This window comes from Lynx rufus, unplaced genomic scaffold (genome assembly GCF_022079265.1).
Source record: "Lynx rufus isolate CCGP_SWC_20201006 ecotype Redwood Valley unplaced genomic scaffold, mLynRuf1.p SCAF_7, whole genome shotgun sequence".
NCBI lineage: Eukaryota > Metazoa > Chordata > Mammalia > Carnivora > Felidae > Lynx > Lynx rufus.
Window position 1 is genome coordinate 20,965,403 of NW_025814889.1, and position 19,858 is coordinate 20,985,260.

The window sequence follows — 19,858 nt, forward strand, 5'->3', positions numbered from 1 at the left end:
ACCACTCTGATGTCTCGGGCTAGGCGGCCCGCCAGAGCAGTGCATGAAGGGAAGGTGCCACGCCAGAGAGCTTGATCCTGCTCGATAGCCGGGTCAGATGGAGATTCTCTGGCCTGTTGTTGGATTTCATCAAGGCCACTGGCCAAGCTTTGACGCCATTTCTGATTAAAGTTGCAAAAACACAACAGGAGTCGAGAAGTATCGGTGACTGTCCTCTAAAGGGCCACAAGATGGAGACACTTCTCCTTGAAAGCAGATCTTTATAAAATGGGTCCCACTGCACTTTTCAAAGGAAAGTTAGGTTTTTCCTCTCTTTAAAATGAAGGGAGAAAGAATATTGCAAAAAAAGCTCTTTTAGGTCCTTGACATGTATGTGAAATCTCTAGGACGTGAACAGCACAAATAGTAAGATTCCAAAATTGTAAAAATTGTTAAGATCACACACGTTGTGCGTATTTACAGGGAGGAGCCTGGAAGAATGGTCACCACGTATTAATAGTGGAATTTTGGGTAATTTTGCTTTCTTCCCTTTTTTAAAAAAAAAATTATATCGTTTGAATTTTTTCATTTTACAATGGGCATTGTATAACAACAAAATGCCCTTTCAAACATTTTAGTGGTAAGCACTGTCAATAATCAACTCCGATAATATTTAACCATCTTAAGAGAAAAAAAAAAAAGACCTTTATTTTTATCATTAAACATGGACAGCATCAGAAAATGAGTTTGACTTGTGCCACCCAGAGTTGGGGCGGGTTTTAAAGATGCTCTTGCCTTTGTTTGTTTGTTTGTTTTTTTTACCATACTGACCCTGAGCCACACATTTTGATACATTTTTCTGAGTAGAATGTCACTTGAATTTGTTCTTAATTTGAAGTCAGATCAGTGGAACATTTTCTATTTGTCTCCTTTCAAAAAATAGTAAATTGGGGCACCTGGACGGCTCAGTCGGTTAAGCGTCTGACTTCGGTTCAGGTCGTGATCTCACGGTTCGTGAGTTCGAGCCCCACGTCGGGCTCTGTGCTGACGGCTCAGAGCCTGGAGCCTCCTTCGGATGCTGTGTCTCCCTCTCTCTCTGCCCCTCCCCCCGCTTGCACTCTGTCTCTCTGCCTCTCTCTCTCTCAGAAATAAACATTTAAAAAAAACCCAGCAAATTAACTTGAGTTTTGCGGATACAAAACAGGGGGTAGAGAGCCATTGGTTGAAAATAAAACCTCTTACCTCTGATTGAAAGAAATAAAAAGGGCTGCTGTCCCTCCCCTCTGAAGAAAGACCTTGGGTGGAACCTTAAAAACCTGGAGACTACGGGAGTCTACATTGTGTGAACGTGGTAGAAAGACCATGGGTGTGGGAGCTGGAAAGAATGTATATGCCTCCTGGTGTCTCCGTTTAGCAGCTGTGGGATCTTGGGCAAGCTATTAAATCACTTTTCATTTTAGTTTCATTTTCTGGAAAATGAGCACCGTAATTCCTACCCATGAAGGAGGGTTACTGTCAAGATTAGAGATGAAAGTATTTCGAAACACTTCACACAATGCCTTGTGCTGCCCTACATTCTTCCTCCTCCTGCAGGCGACAGTGGTAATGGTAACGATTCTTCTCATTTAAAACTCTCATGAGAGACTTCACCGTTGCACCTGTCGGCTTTGTCCTCCAAACTCACTGGCGGGCGTTGGACTGGCGTCTACTCTGAGACAGGCTCTGCGTCGCTATTTTGGAGGCCCCGGGGGGCACGTCCCCAGCCCTGGGGGGTGGGGGGTGCACACCAGTTTCAGCCTGGCTGCTCAACCCCTCTTTGTGCTCGGATTATTCTCGTCCTGGCCCATCTTTTACAAGTCTTGCCAGTACATGAAGTCTTTTTAATCAAAATCTCGGTGTAACGGGGCACCTGGGTGGCTCAGTCGGTTAAGCACCCAACTTCGGCTCAGGTCATGGTCTCGCGGTTCGTGAGTTCGAGCCCCGCGTGGGGGGCTCTGTGCTGTCAGCTCAGAGCCTGGAGGCTGCTTTGGATTCTGTGTCTCCCTCTCTCTTGCCCCTCCCCTGCTGATGCTCTGTCACTCTCAGAAATAAACATTAAAAAAATATCTTTGGGGGGGCGCCCGGGTGGCTTAGTTGGTTAAGCGTCCAACTTCGGTTTGGGTCACGATCTCACGGTTTGTGAGTTTGAGCCCCGCGTCGGGCTCTGTGCGGACAGCTCGGAGCCTGGAGCCTGCTTCGGATTCTGTGTCTCCCTCTCTCTCTCTGCCCCTTTCCTGCTTACACTATCTCTCTCTCTTAAAAACAAATAAACATTGAAAATTTTTAAAAAATATTAAAAAAAAAATCCGTGTAAACCCACAGAGCACCATGGAACAGAGTGGATACTATTATTCAGGTTATGAACATGATAAAGAAACTCTAAATACTGTACAGGAAATCATCAAGGTTCCCCCCGCCCCATGCAGACGACATCCTACAATTCCTCTACCTTTACGATTAAATAAATTACTGCATATAAAAATCAGATCAGTTTGATCTGCATCTCCCAGCTTCTACACGCACTTGCGCTCAAAGGCACGTTCGTCTCTGAGGCTCTCTGACGCACACCTGGGACAGACACAGAACCACATCCCATATTCAAGCCTATCGTATTAGATTCCAGGATCGACAGGGCAACAGTCGGTGACAAAGGTTTAGGAAGCACTTATGGGTCAAAACTTGGCAGAAGAGAAACTCTACCCACTAGCTGCATTTCTGCAGAGAGATTACACGGTTTCCTTATGGGAGAGGGACGTCCGGCCGGCTCTGCGAACGCGGGGGCCGGGGGACCGCCGGTCTGGCAGGCGGGTCGCTGCGAGCGGGAGCCAGCACGAAGGGGCCTGAACGGTCATCCGCTCGGGTTTTCACCAGCTGACCCAGGAAATGCTGCACACCAAAGGCAACACCAGTGGTCGCGTGTGCAAACCACGCACACAAACTCCTGGGGTAATCCCACATCCGGGAGACTGTCAATTCTCGGCCGGAGCTGTAGCTGGGCCCTTTGCACGACTCAACCGCGTGGTGCTGCTAACCCCCCGCCCCGTCCGGTTCCACATTCACGAGCTGTGTACCCTCCGGGGAATCACTCAACCTCTCTGTGCCTCTGCATTTAGAGAAGAGGGGTGACAACAGTACTGAGGGCACAGGGTCTTTGTGAAGAATGTGAAGGCCAGGGGAATGGGACTTGGGGGGACTGACTGCCCTGGAGTCAGGCCACAGCAAGATGAAACCAAGACCCTGGGGGGAGGGGCGGAAAAGGGAGTGGGTAGAGAGGGAGGGAGACTTTCTAGGGCACCTGATGTGTTCCCCAAATGCTGAGAAATGGATTTTATTTTATTTATTTAAAAATTCTTAAATGTTTATTATATTTTTGAGAGAGAGGGAGGGAGGGAGGGAGAGGGAGAACAAATGGGGGAGGGGCAGAGAGGGAACAAATTGCATTTCTCTCATGTTGCTTTTAGGATCAGAGGTCTGAGCCCTTTCCCTTTAAGAACTTAAACACCATTGACGAATTTACACAACGTGGACAAAAATGCTTCAAAAATGATAAGAAAGGCGTGCACTGGGGGCACTATAATATTGTGCGTTTCTTTAATAACCAATTCTCTCTCTTTTTTTTAAATAGTTACAAACACCCCCGGCATCTGCTAGGTATTCATTTCTTTTTAACACTGTTGACTCAATCACAAGATAATCTAAGGAAACCTTTGCTCCTTCCCTTCTACAGGCTTAATTTCCAGATGACGAGAACGGAGAAATAACAACTTAATTCTGAGGACGACTCCTTAAGAAAAGTGTAAGTATTTCTTTCACGTTCAGCCACTGTCTGGCTGTGGCTACAAGGCGGGCCGTCCCCGGGCACACGGCTGTCCCCCACCTGCTCTGTTGCAACCTCGATCTACAGACTCAGAAACTGCGGTACCTGCCGGAGCCCGGTGGACTCCTTTCTAGAAGTCGGAAGGGCCTGCAACCTGTGTCCTCTGCTACTCAAGGTCCCGAGGGAGATGGGGCCACCGACGGACCAAACTTCTGGCCGTGCTAATCATCCACGCGTGGCTCAGAAAGCAAGAGCGCGCATCAGCTAACAGAGGGGATTCTTCCCCGAGAGCGAGGGCCGAACGTACACCATCCCTTCAGGGTCTCTCAAATATGGCATTTTTCGGAGACATTCCTATCTGGGGCATGACGGCGGCTGCTCTGGGTCACCTGCAGCCTAGCTCTTCTCTCGCGTCGGAGAAGCTCGGTCTGGCGCCCTGGCGCTCGCACTGGTGGCTTTCAAATGCGTGCAACTCCGCAATGACCCTGAGTTTTCACCTGAATAGGCACTGAACACGTCCTCTCCAAGTTTAAAAAAAGTGAACTCGATTGCCATCAATTCCTACTATGCTTTCTATATGGAGCTAAGACAATGACAGTTATTCTTGGGCTCAGCGTCTATATTCTCAGTGTTACACTTCCCGCATTACCTACGTTTGCATTTTAAAATATTGTTTTTATTAAGGATTTTTCACGCTTGTGTTTTCATGGCTGGATACCTCCTGTTACCTGTTACCTGTTATTTATCACAGAGTGGCTTCTGTTTTTTTTTTTTTTGTTTTTTTCTGGGGACAGAGAGAGACAGAGCATGAATGGGGAGGGGCAGAGAGAGAGGGAGACACAGAATCAGAAGCAGGCTCCAGGCTCTGAGCCATCAGCCCAGAGCCCGACGCGGGGCTCGAACTCACGGACCGCGAGATCGTGACCTGGCTGAAGTCAGACGCTTAACTGACTGCGCCACCCAGGCGCCCCTTCTGTTTTTTTTTCAAGAGGACTCTCAGAAACTTACATTTGCTGGCAATGTTTTTGTCTGCAACTGTGTTTTCAACACTAACAGATTTTACTTTTTTATGTCTTCTTTGAAAAAAATGTGCTTGCTGGGGAGCATCTGAGTGCCTCAGTTGGTTAAGCGTCAGACTCTTGACTTCGGCTCAGGGCCTGATCCCGTAGTTCATGAGTTCCAGCCCCGCATCGGGCTCCACACTGACAGTCTGGAGCCTGCTTGGGTTCCCTCTCTCCCTCTCTCTCTGCCCCTCCCCAACCTGCACTTTCTCTCCCTCAAAATAAATAAACATTAAAAAAAAATGTACTTGTTAGAAAAAAATAATGTATTTGTCTGGGCACCTGGCTGGCTCAGTCGGAAAAACATGCAACTCTTGATCTTGGAGTTGTGAGTTCAAGCCCCATGTTGGGTGTAGAGATTACTTAAATAAATAGTACTTTAAAAAAATGCAATTGTAGGGGTGCCTGCGTGGCTCAGTTGGTTGAGAGGCCGACTTCAGCTCAGGTCATGATCTCCCGTCTTGTGGGCTCGAGCCCCGCATCGGACTCTGTGTTGACAGCTCAGAGCCTGGAGCCTGCTTCAGATTCTGTCTCCCTCTCTCTCTGCCCCTCCCCAACTCGCACTGTGTGTGTTGTGTCTCTCTCTCTCTCAAAACTACACAAACATTAACAAAAATTTATAAAGGATTCCACGGGGTAACCAGTAAAACTAAATTTTATCTCTTCATCATTCTTCCTTAGAACTTTTTCCTATATAGCTACGGGTTTGCTAGAACTGTAACACAATGATAAATCAACACGGTGAAATCAGAAATTTTAAATCCTATAAAGCCAAACAACCACAACAAGGTCTCCGTCTCCTTTGCTCTTAGGCACTCAACAAGAATAGCAAGTCTTATGAATCCCCAATTTGTTGCTCCTCTCGTGCAAAATGAAACGCCATGAAAAGACCCACAGCCGACTGAAGGTTTCAGCCGAGAAGGTTCTAAGTGATGTCCCGCAACAGATCAATATTTATAGCTCTGCATGCAAGTGCGAACCTGGGCTCTTGGCTTTGGAAATTGCTGTTATTATCATGTTTCACTCATTCTTCTAGAGGCTTGGAGTGACAAGTTAATATAGCATCAAATTAATACTTCAACGTAAAGTCTCGTTTCATTTAATGTTTCTGAAAGGGTAAATTACCTGTAATCCTTATTGTGCCTCTGGCTATGTTTACAGATCACTGCGCCAACAAGAAAGAAAGAAAAGAAAGAAAGAGGGGCGCCTGGGGGGCTCAGTCGGTCGAGTGTCTGACTTCGGCTCAGGTCACGATCTCACCCTTTGTGAGTTTGAGCCCCACGTCGGGCTCCGCGCTGGTAGCGTGGAGCCTGCTTAGGGTTCTCTCCCCCCCACCCCACCCCCTGCCATTCATGCTATGTCTGTCTCTCTCAAAATAAATAAACTCAAGTAAGTGCTCAGGGCATTTTTTCCTGGCTACAATGAAAATGCAGAATGGCCGTTCCAGCCTCATCCTAAGGAGATCTGAGATCTTAAGGCCCCTCCGGAACCACACTCGACGGGAGGCTGAGCTGGTCAAAGAAGGCAGGTTCCAGAACCATCCTCTTGCCCACCAAACAGCCAGGAGCTGGGCCCCCCAGAGGCCCGTGCCTAGGACTGGGAGGTCAAATGTTTCAGCAGGGGTACCTGGGAGCCAGGCCGGGAGGAGGAACTGGGGCCAGAGAAGTTGGGTTGTGTAGCAGGAAAGGCAGGGCGCTACGAGGTGTAGATCCTGACAAACATGTTGCGCTCCCCGTTCACCTTCTTCGGCGCAGAGAAAGCTCTCTGGACAGCACCCTGCCTAAAGTAAAGCTCGGGGACCCTCTGGAGATTAAGCAAGGAGCTCACCAGGACCGCCAAAGACGAGAAGGCAAGCGTGGTGGCCCTTGGGGAAGGCCTTCCCGCCCAGCTGTGGAGCGCAGTCCGCGGCCTTGTTGGCAGGCTCCTTCTGCGCCTGCCTCCCTGTCGCTCTGGCCCAACGCAGGAGCTTCTCGGGGGGAGGGCTCGAGAGCACCGCACCAGTCGGCCATAGCTTCATTGGCCTGCATGGCGGTCTGACTCCCCGTCTGCCCAATCCTGCCCCTCCCCCCTCCCCTCCCCTACCTAGGTATGACCCCTAGTCTACATCTTGACCCCACACTGTGTGGGCTTCTGCTTGGGAAGGTTGCTCTGAGGCTTTTATCTTGACTTACTTATATATTTTTAAAATTTTTTAATGTTTATTTATCTTTGAGAGAGAGAGAGAGAGCGCGAGCGAGCACGAGCGGGGGAGGGGCAGAGAGCAACAACAAAGTCAGGTTCCCAGAAATTACAAAGGTTGGGACTATCAGAAAGAGAATTCGAACAGCTCTGCATAAAACACTTAAAAGACAGAAGATGGGGGCGCTTGGGCGGCTCGGTTGGTTAAACGTCTGACTCTTGATCTCAGCTCAGGTCTTGATCTCAGGGTCGTGAGTTCAAGACCCGCACTGGGCTTTTAAAAGTTAAAAAAACTAAAAATAAAGAATGCCATTTCAGACATGGGCATATTACAAGCAACTATCAGGAATGAACTGGCAGATATTTAAAAATGGAACTTCTGGGGGCGCCTGGGTGGCTCAGTCGGTTGAGCGTCCGACTTCGGCTCAGGTCACGATCTCGCGGTGTGTGAGTTCGAGCCCCGCGTCGGGCTCTGTGCTGACTGCTCAGAGCCTGGAGCCTGTTTCCGATTCTGTGTCTCCCTCTCTCTCTGCCCCTCCCCCGTTCATGCTCTGTCTCTCTCTGTCTCAAAAATAAATAAACGTTAAAAAAAAAAAAATGGAACTTCTGGAAGGAAAACAGAATTATAGAAACAAAAAGCATTGGATAGGTGAGACAGGGGAACAGGACAGTATAGCCGGAACGGGTACAGCTGAGGGGCTTCCCCGGAATCTCATGAGCAGAGATGTTTGCCGGTGGAAAATGACAAAGAGAAGTGATGAGCCGTGGCGACCGGAATGAGAACGTTCTAGCTGTTAGAGAGGCAAGAGGAGAAAAGACGATGTATGAAGAGAAAAGGTCGGCGGAATTTCCAGAAACTGGAGAAGATCTGCTGCAGGAGGCAGGTGCTGTGAGTGGGCTGGGCAACTCCCTGGAAACCCGAGACCCAATGTGTAGGATGCCAGGAGCTGAGCAGGGAGCCGGGAGGCAAGGGCTCTGAGCACCCCATTCATTAGCGAGCAGCAACTCCCCACCTGCAAAGTGGAGCTGGGGCGGGAGAACTCCCTGGGGACCCCAGAGATGGCAAAGGCCTTTCCTGATGTTTCTGGCTGTTTCTAAGACCAAGAAATGCGTCTGCGGCTTCTGAGGGCAGAGGCCCTGCTGGGAGCTCAGAGCTCCCCGGCACCTCCTGGACTTAAAGCTTTAACGTCCTTTTCAAATTTTAACAGACCTCTTCTCCAGACAGGGAACCAAAAACCCAAGGGCAGACTCGGGAGTGTTCCCCCAGTTCTAGAAAGGAGATACTGCCCTGCCGCCTAAGAAGCTTCGTCAGCATCACCTGGGAGCACGTTAGAGACGCAGCATCTCAGGCCACCCGAGACCCACGGAGTCAGAATCTGCGTTTGTGTGGGAGGCTCGAGTGCTGCGTCTAGAATCAAAGTCTGAGAAGCAACGATGTGGTCTGTAACTGTTTCTCCTGTGCCAACACTGGTGGTTTTAACGGCTGGCTTTTATGGTGCCTGTTTTCTGGGTTTTCCTCTACCCGTGGCTCACTCTTCGAATGACAACGCCGACACCTCTGTCCTTCGTGGGAAGGTAAAAAGATACGGTTCGGAGAGGGTCCAAAAAAAGTCCAGCATTCACTCTAAATCCTCCGCTGAGATGTGAGGTACTTGCGTAACATCCAGATTCAGCTCAAGTTACTGTTTCCCAATTGCCAAGGATAAAAAGGGATTTGGGGGGGTTACTTTATCAATGCTTTCAGTTGATCATTTCAGTCATTTGCAATAAAAAAAGAAGCGCTTTTAAACCCTGAATTGCAAAAAACTTAAAAGATATTCTTAGGCATTTCTTGATCATTTATACTAACTTGTTCCCTCTCCTGAAACTTCTAAAATTCTACTGACACTGACTCTGAATTTCAGTTAACGCTGAAGGACAGAATACCAAAACTCCCAGTGAATTCAAGCCGGTGGGAAAAAAAAGAATCACTCACTTAAAGAGGAAGTAAGACATTCAAGTAGGTTCTTGACCATTTTTTTTCCCCCCTTTTCGAATGCTCTCTGACACGGCCGGGCCAGTCAGCTGATAATCGTCACTTACAAGACCCAAGTTTACTCTAGCCTGACAAAATCCGAAGATGGCGTCGACACCAAAACATTAGGTTATTCTCCCAAATAAAACAAAGAGAAAACCAAATAAAGTAAAAGAGACTTGTAAGTGTTTCCTTTGCTAAATAGAAATTTCCCGCTGGTCTGAGAGACGACGCTGAGTAGAAATTAGGGTAGGATTTCGGCCGCATGTCAAGACTAAAAAGCAAGACGCCAGGACTTGGGAAAAATTCGAACTCCTTGTGGTTTGAATCCTCCTAATTCTGCAACAGGACCACACGGTATCAGAAACCAGGCCCCCCAGTGGATCGAAAGAGTTCACGGGTTTCAACACCGGGAGGGAGTAGAACAGAATTTATCTTAGTCATTTGTTTAGCACGGACCATACACCAACCTGAGCAGGTTATAAAAATCAATCTGCCTAATTAGCACAAAACCTAAGGAGGTTGGTGCTTGATGAAGGAGGTTCTGTGATCCAAATTTTATAGGCAGAGAAGCGGCAGGGAGAGGTTAGGTAACTTGCCCCAGGTTGCGGCGCTGGTCACAGGCAAAAGTGAGCACACAGCTCCGCAGTCCGAGGCTTGAACCCTCTCCCACACCGCATGGCCGGGGAGGTAGGCTCGTCAGAAGCTTAATCCCAGGAAAAATGTATTTAAACATCTAGCAATGTTCCACTTCTCCAGACACTGGCCTGGTCTCTGACCTTCCAGACCAGAGCTGCAGCTCTGGGGAGATTTCATCAAAACGGAAAACAACGAAGGAAAAGAGAAGGGAAAAGACAAGTCAAAGGGCCATGCCATGACCACAGCTATCAGCAAGTCCATCCGTTTATTCCACAGGAGACACCCTCTCGGAGGGCCGGTCCCGTCCGTTGACAGGTAATGTGAACAAGTCTCATTGCTTGTCTACTAGCCCAGGTGGTTCAGAAGCACAGCACGTTAGAAGGTAAAGGCGGCGAAAAGCAACACGAAATGGAAGAATTGTCAGTTGCCGCTAAAGCAAGAGACAGAAATTTATGACTCCACATAAATCCCAGAGTTAGTGTAGGCCTACTCAAAGCGGGAAGAAAGGCCTGACGTGCATCTCAAACGCCTCTGAGCGTCACTGAACAGAGCAGAGAACCACAACTCCTGGATTGCAGATGACGCGGCCTGTGTCTGCTCGCCCGGAACAGCTACCCAGGGGCACGAGCAGGGCTGAGCTCAGCACCATGGAAAGTTACCCACAGCTCATTGGAAGGTGGCCTGGGAGAGGAGCAGCGTGAAGAAGGTTCAAGTTCGGTCTGGAGGAAGCCAGGCCGGCAGAGGGCCGGGGAACCCGTGCAAACTGCCCCCTCCCTGGCACTACCGTGTCGATCGAGTGTAATTATCCTCTGGTTTCAGCAGCCTACGATGATGATTTTCTTTTAAAGCCCTAGGAAATTCTGTGCTGCACGGCTGTTTGCAAGGATGACGTTTATTGTGCCACATGCCCCCTCTGTGGGGTGCTCCTCAAGACAGCACTGTCTGATCTAAATACCAAGAACAGTTGTGTTCCTCCTGAACAACCGAACCATCTGTACCTTCAGGCACAGCAGCTGTGTAACTGACTCACTCAGGTTTCTCTTTCCGCTTTGGATGCTAGGAAACTGTGGTCTACCGGACCTCGTGCTACCAAGCACGCTGGTCACCATGGCATGACACTTTCGGCTCATCCCAGGCTCCGTTTTGTGCCTTCGCCCTCTCCTTCCCTCTTCTACGTTCCCTTTCTTCCCACTGATTCTATCTTGTATTTCAAACTTCCTTGAAGGCCACCTTATATCCTTTCTGGAATTAGGTCAAGAGTAAGACCGTGAACGAATGAATGAATGAATGAATGAATGGAACTCAGGTGGGGACACTGAGGTTCAGAGATCGCCTAAGTAGCCATTTCATAACAAGCGAGGATCTATGTCTCCTGCCTTTCAATGTCACGTCCTTTACATTAATTGTATTTTTTTTTTCAACGTTTATTTATTTATTTTTTGGGACAGAGAGAGACAGAGCATGAACGGGGGAGGGGCAGAGAGAGAGGGAGACACAGAATCGGAAACAGGCTCCGGGCTCTGAGCCATCAGCCCAGAGCCCGACGCGGGGCTCGAACTCACGGACCGCGAGATCGTGACCTGGCTGAAGTTGGACGCTTAACCGACTGCGCCACCCAGGCGCCCCTAAATTAATTGTATTAATAATGGTGATTCTCAATGATCAAGACGCTTTATATTTAAAAATACTATTTCTAAGAGGAAAGAAAAATCCAGATGTTGGCTAATTGAGACTTTTCTGGATGAAGAACATACGGAGAAAATAACAATTTTCTAGCAGTGGAACGGAAGGAAATCTTGAGCGCTCTGAAAGCCCTGGGAGCACGTCAATCGATTTGTTTTGATCCCTGATGTATTTTATGTAATACTAACACTATGTCAGATCTGCATGTTAGGGTACCGGGACTACCCGGGAGAAAACGTTTCAAACAGTGATTTCTGTAAAGTCAAAAAAATTCTCAACTCAACGTTGTCATCAAGGAGTTGACGCTTGAATTGTGTGTCACCTTTTACTAGAACAGTATCAGAGTCATGTATCAGAAGAGTATGTTTTCATCAGTCACTTGAGGTATCACTTTGCTTTGAATGTTCTGAGGCAATTTAGAGAAAGAATAAAAAGAATGTCTAAGTATGACATTAAGGTCCAGAGGGGGAACATGAAATAGTAGACAGCTTAAAAGGTGAACAGGTAAAAGCTGCATTTTACCATCCAATCCATTCACAAGCCAGTGCCTTAGTGTCTCTCCCCTCGCCTGTACTATGCCGGCACTTTAAAGCGTCCTTCATATTAGGCAATAGCATAAATGCTCTAGAACAAGTTTCAAAAGGAACAGATGTTATAAAAGATTTTTTAGATAGGAAATGAATTTACAGGCTGACTAATGTTTTTAGAAAACAAATCAGGCGCAGTCCCCCGTTTCCTGAAACAGAATATAGCTCAAAGATGTTGACAGATTTCACTGCGAGCAGAATGCAGTCGATCACATTTGCAAAGACGGGAGGAAACAGCAACTGCGAAGAAATGATCCACGATGGTCAGCACATTGTGCGTGACCATAAAGTAAGGAAGCTGACTTTTATTTTTTATTTATGTATTTAAAATTTTTTTTAATGTTTATTTTTGAGAGCGAGCGAGCGAGCATGAGCGGGAGAGGGGCAGAGAGAGAGGGAGACAAAGAATCTGAAGCAGGCTCCAGGCTCTGAGCTGTCAGCACAGGGCCCGACGCGGGGCTCGAACTCACGAACGACGAGATCATGACCTGAGCTGAAGTCGGGCGCTTCACCGACTGAGCCACCCAGGCGTCCCAGAAAATGACTTTTAAACAGACATCTCGGGAGCTCACAAGTCCAAAGGAGCACTGCCATCAACACAGTCACCTTAAGAGGCGGGTACATAATAATGGTTCAGAATCCTTTGGTTAACACGAGCAGGGCCCTCAGCACTTTGTCTGACTATCTTCTGTGCAGCCAATCGTTACCTGGAGGTATTCAGGTAAAAAAAACAAAGCAGGACTCTAAAAGCGTGTGTGTGTGTGTGTGTGTGTGTGCGCGCGCGCATGTACGTGTTTTAGCGTGTGGTTCAAACACGAGTTCTGAGGAGGACCACTATGATGTTGTAAGCAATGGTTACGTTCACGCCACTGTTGTGTGACTTAATGAGAATGGTTCCCACCGCCATATATTGAGCTCCTAAGGTATGGCAGACGGGGTGCTAAAAGTACCTGGTGTACATTCTCCCGTTCAACCCTCAGGACTCCAGAGTTAGGTGCTGTTATTATCTCCACTGTATAAATAAAGGAAGAAAATGAGGCTCTGAAGTCCAGAAGTCATGTGGTTAGTAGGCGACAGGGCTGGGATTTGAACCCAGGATTGTCTGATACTGGACTGCATGCTCTTACTACACAGTAAGTGGAAAAGCCTTTTGTATCTCTGGCTGGGCCCTGAGAACAGTTGTTCTACCAGGCACACTTACATTGGAATTTATTAAGATTGAGAGAGGGAGGGAGGGAGGGAGGGAGGGAAGGAGAGAGAGAGGGAGGGAGGGAGGGAGGGAGGGAGACAGAAGGACAGACTGCTGCTCCCAAGGGTACCTTCATTTCATCCCCAGGGGATTATAAAGGGATAACATGAGGGGTGAAAAAGAGGCAGGAAACACAAACACCCACTTTCTCAAACCAAACAATTTTCTCAGAGTGGGGTGGACCTTTCTGGGGCCAGGACAGGAAGAGACCGAGAAAACAGGACAGGATTTGGACATGTAAGTGAATAAGTCCTCGAGAGGTCAACACCTAACTTCTGGCATGGGTGAAACATTTCTGATATGTTGCCAAATCTTAAACCGAGGGATTTTAAAATCAGAACGGTCATCATCAAAACTATTATGGAGAAGAGTTTCACATGAAGAATGTTTTATACATAACTAATGATCTTCCTAGTATAAGAATTCCTAAATGTTATCAGTCATCTGGACACAGTAATGTTAAGAAACCCAGCTAGAGGAGACTTTTATGCCAAATGTGTTCTCATCATTTCCTACCTAGATCTTTGGCCTTGGTCCTAATTCATCGCGACTTTCAGTTCACTTTCTCAAGAGTTTCAAATACAGAAAAATTACCTGGTGGTATTTCTTCAGGATGTTGTGCATTTCGGCCACATCTTCACTTGTGATGGTCTTGATGATGTATCTCTTGTCATAGGAAGTGTGGAATCGAGCCCCGCTGCGTGCCTGGGAGTCATTGGGAAGGGGTGCGCTCCTTGTCAAGGAATTCTTCCCGTTGGGATAAGGTTGGAGGGAAGAGGAAAGAGACTGGTTAGAGGCATGGCTTTCTCATTTGCAGATCACGTGCTGTCATCACAAGTCTTCAAACACGGTTACGTTTGGAAGAAATTGGTGTAAGTAGGGTGAGATTATATATTCATAGTAACTCAAGCGGGTAGTCTTTCAAATGTAATGCAGACAGCTTGGATCCGTACTGTGCTTCTAGTGTCCTTAAAGTAGGCGAATCCCGGGGCGCCTGGGTGGCGCAGTCGGTTAAGCGTCCGACTTCAGCCAGGTCACGATCTCGCGGTCCGTGAGTTCGAGCCCTGCGTCAGGCTCTGGGCTGATGGCTCAGAGCCTGGAGCCTGTTTCCGATTCTGTGTCTCCCTCTCTCTCTGCCCCTCCCCCGTTCATGCTCTGTCTCTCTCTGTCCCAAAAATAAATAAACGTTGAAAAAAAAAAATTAAAAAAAAAAGTAGGCGAATCCCTAGAATTACAATCAAAGTTACTGTGTTCACCTTGTTCTTTCCTTTTTAAAAGAAAACTTGTAAAAATGTTTATTTATGTTTGAGAAAGAGACAGAGAGAGTGTGAGCGGGGGAGGGGCAGAGAGAGAGGGAGACACAGTATCCGAAGCAGGATCCAAGCACAGAGGCCGACACGGAGCTTGAACCCACGAACCGCGAGATCGTGACCTGAGCCGAAGTCGGACGCTCAACCGACTGAGCCACCCAGGCGCCCCTCACCTTGTTCTTTTCTGAGTGGGACAGGGCTCGGATTTTCTTCTGAATAAAATTAGGTTCCAGTCGTGAAAACCTTTTTTTTTTTTTTTTTTTATATATTCCCTGAGTGGTTTCCTTATAGGACAGGTATTCTCCTAAACAGCAGGTGCAAAGCATTTCTTTCTCCTAATTCTGGTGACATCTCCATGAAATGGTTACTATTAATATTATCACAGGTTTACAGATGAGGAGACGGGAGAAGAGATGGGTTGATCATTGGGCAAAGGTCACACGGCTAGTAAGGGGAAGGGCTAGGATCCCATCTCCAGGGCTGCTGGCTCAGAACGCAGGTTCTCAACTAGGAAAACTACTCAAAACTGTGTTGTCTGTGGCATGCCCGGGGAGGAGCTGGGACAGGTGTATTCTAAACTAGCTCCTCTGAAGATTCTGACTTGGTCCACCCTCCACCCCCCCTTCAGCCATTTTTGAGAACAACTTAGCTCCTGGAGAGTGGATGAGGAGGGGCTCTTGGAGCACCAGTTCATTCCAGTATCTGGGTCACACTAATGGCACTCTAGCTACATAAGCCCATCCTAATGTCTCCCCTCTTCTCATTTGTGACTCTCCTGTTTGAATCTCCTGTTTTCTTTCTTTCTTTTTTTTTTAAGATTAAAAAAAAAATGTTTACGGGCACCTGGGTGGCTCAGTCAGTTAAGCGTCTGACTTCGGCTCAGGTCATGATCTCATGGTCCGTGGGTTCGAGCCCCGCGTCGGGCTCTGTGCTGACAGCTCAGAGCCTGGAGCGTGTTTCAGATTCTGTGTCTCCCTCTCTCTCTCTCTCTTGCTTGCGCGCTCTCTCTCTCAAAAATAAATAAAACACTAAAAAAAATTTTTTTTAATATTTTTTTATTATTAAAAAAATTTTTTTAATGTTTTTATTTATTTGTGTGAGAGACAGAGTGCAAGCAGGGGAGAAGCAGAGGGAGAGGGAGACACAGAATCCGAAGCAGGCTCCAGGCTCTGATCGCTCAGCACAGAGTCCGACGTGGGGCTCGAACCCACAAACCGTGAGATAATGACCTGAGCCGAAGTCCGACGCTTAACCGACTGAGCCACCCAGGCCCCCGATGTTAATTTATATTTGAGAGAGACAGAGAAAGTGTGTGGGAGCACACCAACAAGGGAGGGCCAAAGAGAGAAGGAGGCAGAAGATCTGACTGAGCCACCCAGGCACCCCAATCTCCTGTTTTCTTGACCTCCCCCACTTCCCCCACCTTCTCACACTGGTCACTCAGCCGACTAGGATAACCTGTAGCATCTGAGAAGTCTGGTCCCCACCCCTGCTACCTGTGCTCCTCAGTGTTGCCCTTCCTGCCCTGCCTGGCCCCACTCGGCTGCGTCTGAGGGATTCAAAGGCAAAGAAAGACCCTTTCCCCCTCCAACTTCCTCTCTACCAGTGGGCACTCCAAAGCCCCAGTGAATGTCTCGTTAAGGGACAGACGTCTTTAGAGAGGCAGGGGATATCACTGCATCATGGAGTTTCAAGGGGAGAGTTCCTCTGTGTCTGGTTATATTCAAGTCTCCTTATCCTTTCCTTCCTTTCTAGATGAAATCCAGCAAGGTTTGGCTATATGTAGCAGAACTAAATTGCGGGGGCAGAGTAAGACCTCCTGAAGGTCCGCCTGGGGCTGAGGGAGGGTCTCCCAGGCTGGGTGCTGATGCCACGGCAGCGCACCGTGCTGTCCTGTGCGTCTCGCTTGCGATGTGGCGGCCACACCTGTCAAGTGCAAAGCCAATGCTGCCGATTAACTGAATTTGCTTTCCTCAGCCTATTAGAAACTGGAGAGAGGGGGGAAAAAAATCGATGCAACTTGCAATGACTTTACATAGCAGGATTTGGCAGTGTTAAGTCATTCTTAAGACCACTGAAATTCATTAGACCGAGAAGGATGGAAATAATTTTCGGGATGAAAATAGCCATATTGATAAAGAGTTTAATTCTCAATCACGTTTTTCTTTCTCCCCTCAAAAAAAAAAAAATTCTCCTTAGTAGAATAAAAAGGAAGAGAATCAGAGTGAATTTCCCCTTTAGGGGTTTTAAATGCTAGCAAAAAAAAAAAAAAAAAAAAAAAAGCAGTCATTGCTACTGGCTAATGGTCTCACATTTTCCTCCCACACGTTAACCTGCAGAAAATTATTCCAAATAACTCCTTTCAGGAAGGGGGTGGGGTATATAGTAAAGGGCACCTGTATTCTGCAAAGGACAGAATTAAGGCAGCATATTTACAGACGCTTTCCTAGGTGTTACAGAGACCACTGGGAAGACAATACAATTGAAAGCTGCACACTAAGTGCTTCTCAAACTTTAAGGAGCAACCAAATCACCTGGGATCCTGTTAAAATGCAGGTTCTGACCCAGCAGGTGTGGGGTGGGGCATCTGAAGCAGACGGGGCTGCTCACAGCAGGTCTGTCGCCCGTGGGACAATCAAGGGTCCACTGCACGGTGGCTATGACGTGTTTTGAGTGTTCTTAGTGCGTGAAGTCATTACACACTTACCTGCATGAACACCTTTCCAGTTATATTCTGTGCAACTCTGCTTTGATTAAAATGGGAGGCTTTACGGTGAGGATGAAGAATTGATTGCATCCACTGTATTAATTCATTAAAGGAGTGTTTCATTATGATATGTACAAGGCAGCGTCTGAATTTCCAAAGGGCTGGAAATGATTCATCCAATGAGCAGCACCTCCTTAGCTCAGACGCTACCTCCTTGCAAATTCTTTGTCTTCCCCTTCAGTTTCAAATATATTGACAAGCATTTATTATAGACTCTGTATGAGCATACTGCCACGTCCTAATCCTGGTCATAACACTTCACAAATTCTAATCTTAATTCTGCCTCAACTCAGTTTTTCAATAATCACATGAGTGGTCCCAACCTACAGTGCCTACTTCCAATATGTGTAAGGATTTTTTTTTAAGGCTCTTCAGTTTCAAATAATCAGTGAAGTTAGGAACAGATACTTGTCACAGTTAAGAATGTACCTTTTATAATCACTATGAATGTAAAAAGACAGGGAATCAAGTTCACCGAAAGACCTAGACAAGCAGAAAATCAGAAAACACAATTTATACAAAATGCACGATCCTTGGAATGACTCAAGCACTTGGGAAAATCCAACTCATTAGTTCGCATTTTATTTTCACAACATTCCTCTGAGATAGGGAAGGTCAGGTGCATTTTCCCACTTGAAGATAACCAAACTGGAGTACAACGGAGTCAAGTAATAATGCCTAAGCCTCCTGCCGGAAGCTTCCTCTGAGGAAGCCAGAAAGGGCAATTTTTGAAAAGACTTTTGACATTACTTAACATCATCATCATCGACTTTCTGTGGTCTTTGAAATAAGGTAGAAGAGAGACAGAGAGAGAGAGAGAGAGAGAGAGAGAGAGTGTGTGTGTGTGTGTGTGTGTGTGTAAAGGCAGTACTGTGTAATGGTAGGGAGCCGGGCTGGAACCCAGTACGTGTTCTGTCACTCCTCAACCCTTGGATGTCAGTTAGCCTCTCTGAGCCTCAGTTTCTGTGTTTGTGAACTGATGGAGAATAAAGCAGGGGAGAGGGGGAGCTGAATGAGATGTCTACCTCAGACCTTTCATAACTCTAAGAACGTCTTTACTCGAAGGCACGATGTGCCGCTCCAGGAACCGGAGATTTACCTCGGAGGGTGAGTTTGTATGTTTCCCAACAGAAGTGCAGTCAGAAAAGTACGCCCACTCAGCAGGGGCATGATGACAGGACGTCTGGGCCATGATTCAACAGGGGGTGGCAATCGTTCTTAGGGGAGCATGAAACTGACGCTTCGCTGATTGCAGATGGACTCAGGACAATTTCAGCAAGGCCGAGAAAAGGGGCTGAGGGGAGGAGGTCAGGGCTGCGGGCCGACAGGACTCGCTGAGCGGCCTCGGTACAGTCTGCTACCTAGCAAAGCTGAATATTGAAATTCTTCAGTGCGCTCTGCTCTGTCCCAAAGGAAAAACGGACTGTAGAATCACACAGGATGCTTGGTGAGTTTGCGAGGTCAAGAGGAGGAAGGCCCAAGAGAAGCAGAGCTTGGGATGGCCTTCAGGAGCCCCCAGAGGGGCCCTCTGTGTGTAAGTAATTCTCTTAATCCAGGAGCACGACAGCCGGAAACAACCTTGGAGATTATTCCAAACCATCCCATTACAGGCAAGAAAACAGAAGCCCAGAGTGGAAATGACTTGCCTCCCTCAGTGCGTTAACACCTCGGTGGGATGAGGTACGTGGGGGGGCCCTGCAGGGGCAGTCGGCCACCATCCCTCCCGGGCTGGAGAGTCTGGGGCGCATCAACAATGGGACTGTTGACACAGATTCTTCCGTGGTGACAAATGCCTTCTAATCACAACTTAAGAGCACGGGCAAACTGGCCCAAAACCAAAAGTGTCTTCAGGTTTGCAGTTTCGCCAAGGAAAGGTAAATCTTCGGTAACAGCTTCGACGCGAATGCAGCCCAGAGTCCTCAATTCGCACTTTTTAAATTTTTTTTTTCAACGTTTATTTATTTTTGGGACAGAGAGAGACAGAGCATGAACGGGGGAGGGGCAGAGAGAGAGGGAGACACAGAATCGGAAACAGGCTCCAGGCTCTGAGCCATCAGCCCAGAGCCCGACGCGGGGCTCGAACTCGCAGACCGCAAGATCGTGACCTGGCTGAAGTCGGACGCTTAACCGACTGCGCCACCCAGGCGCCCCTCAATTCGCACTTTTATTAACATGTGTATTTATGTATCCTGACTCATCCTAGGGCTGTTCGTTCCTCGACTTGGGGGAGGAGGGGTAGGAGTAGGAGCTGTCTTCTCTCCAGGCAAGAGCGGAAAGTGATGGATGTTTGTGGAACAGGTTTTGGGGACAGGGAAAGCATGTGTGGCTGAGTCCCGGGCTTGGAGTCAGACAATCCAATGGCACAGAGGGGGCTGGGAGATGCCTAAGCACTCAGTATTTCTGCCGGGCCCGTCCGTGCACTGGGGTGACAGCACCAATCCTGAGATTTCTTCACATTTCTGACCAGGTGGCGTAGTTCATTGTGCCTGTTTTTTTTTTTTCAACGTTTATTTATTTTTGGGACAGAGAGAGACA

At 47.7% G+C, this 19,858-nt stretch overlaps 1 protein-coding gene across 4 annotated transcripts in view; it reads right to left on the reverse strand.

The window, feature by feature from the left end:
- PIP4K2A (phosphatidylinositol-5-phosphate 4-kinase type 2 alpha) overlaps window positions 1-19,858 on the reverse strand; it is a 193,409-nt gene that overhangs the window by 38,600 nt on the left and 134,951 nt on the right. For 3 of the 4 annotated variants that reach the window (XM_047066879.1, XM_047066877.1, XM_047066876.1), the window contains exon 4: window positions 13,841-13,993. The exons of the other annotated variant lie outside the window; for it this stretch is intronic. In XM_047066879.1, the coding sequence (XP_046922835.1) occupies window positions 13,841-13,993 (153 nt within the window). The remainder of the gene's footprint in view (window positions 1-13,840; window positions 13,994-19,858) is intronic. 4 annotated transcript variants of the gene reach the window in all.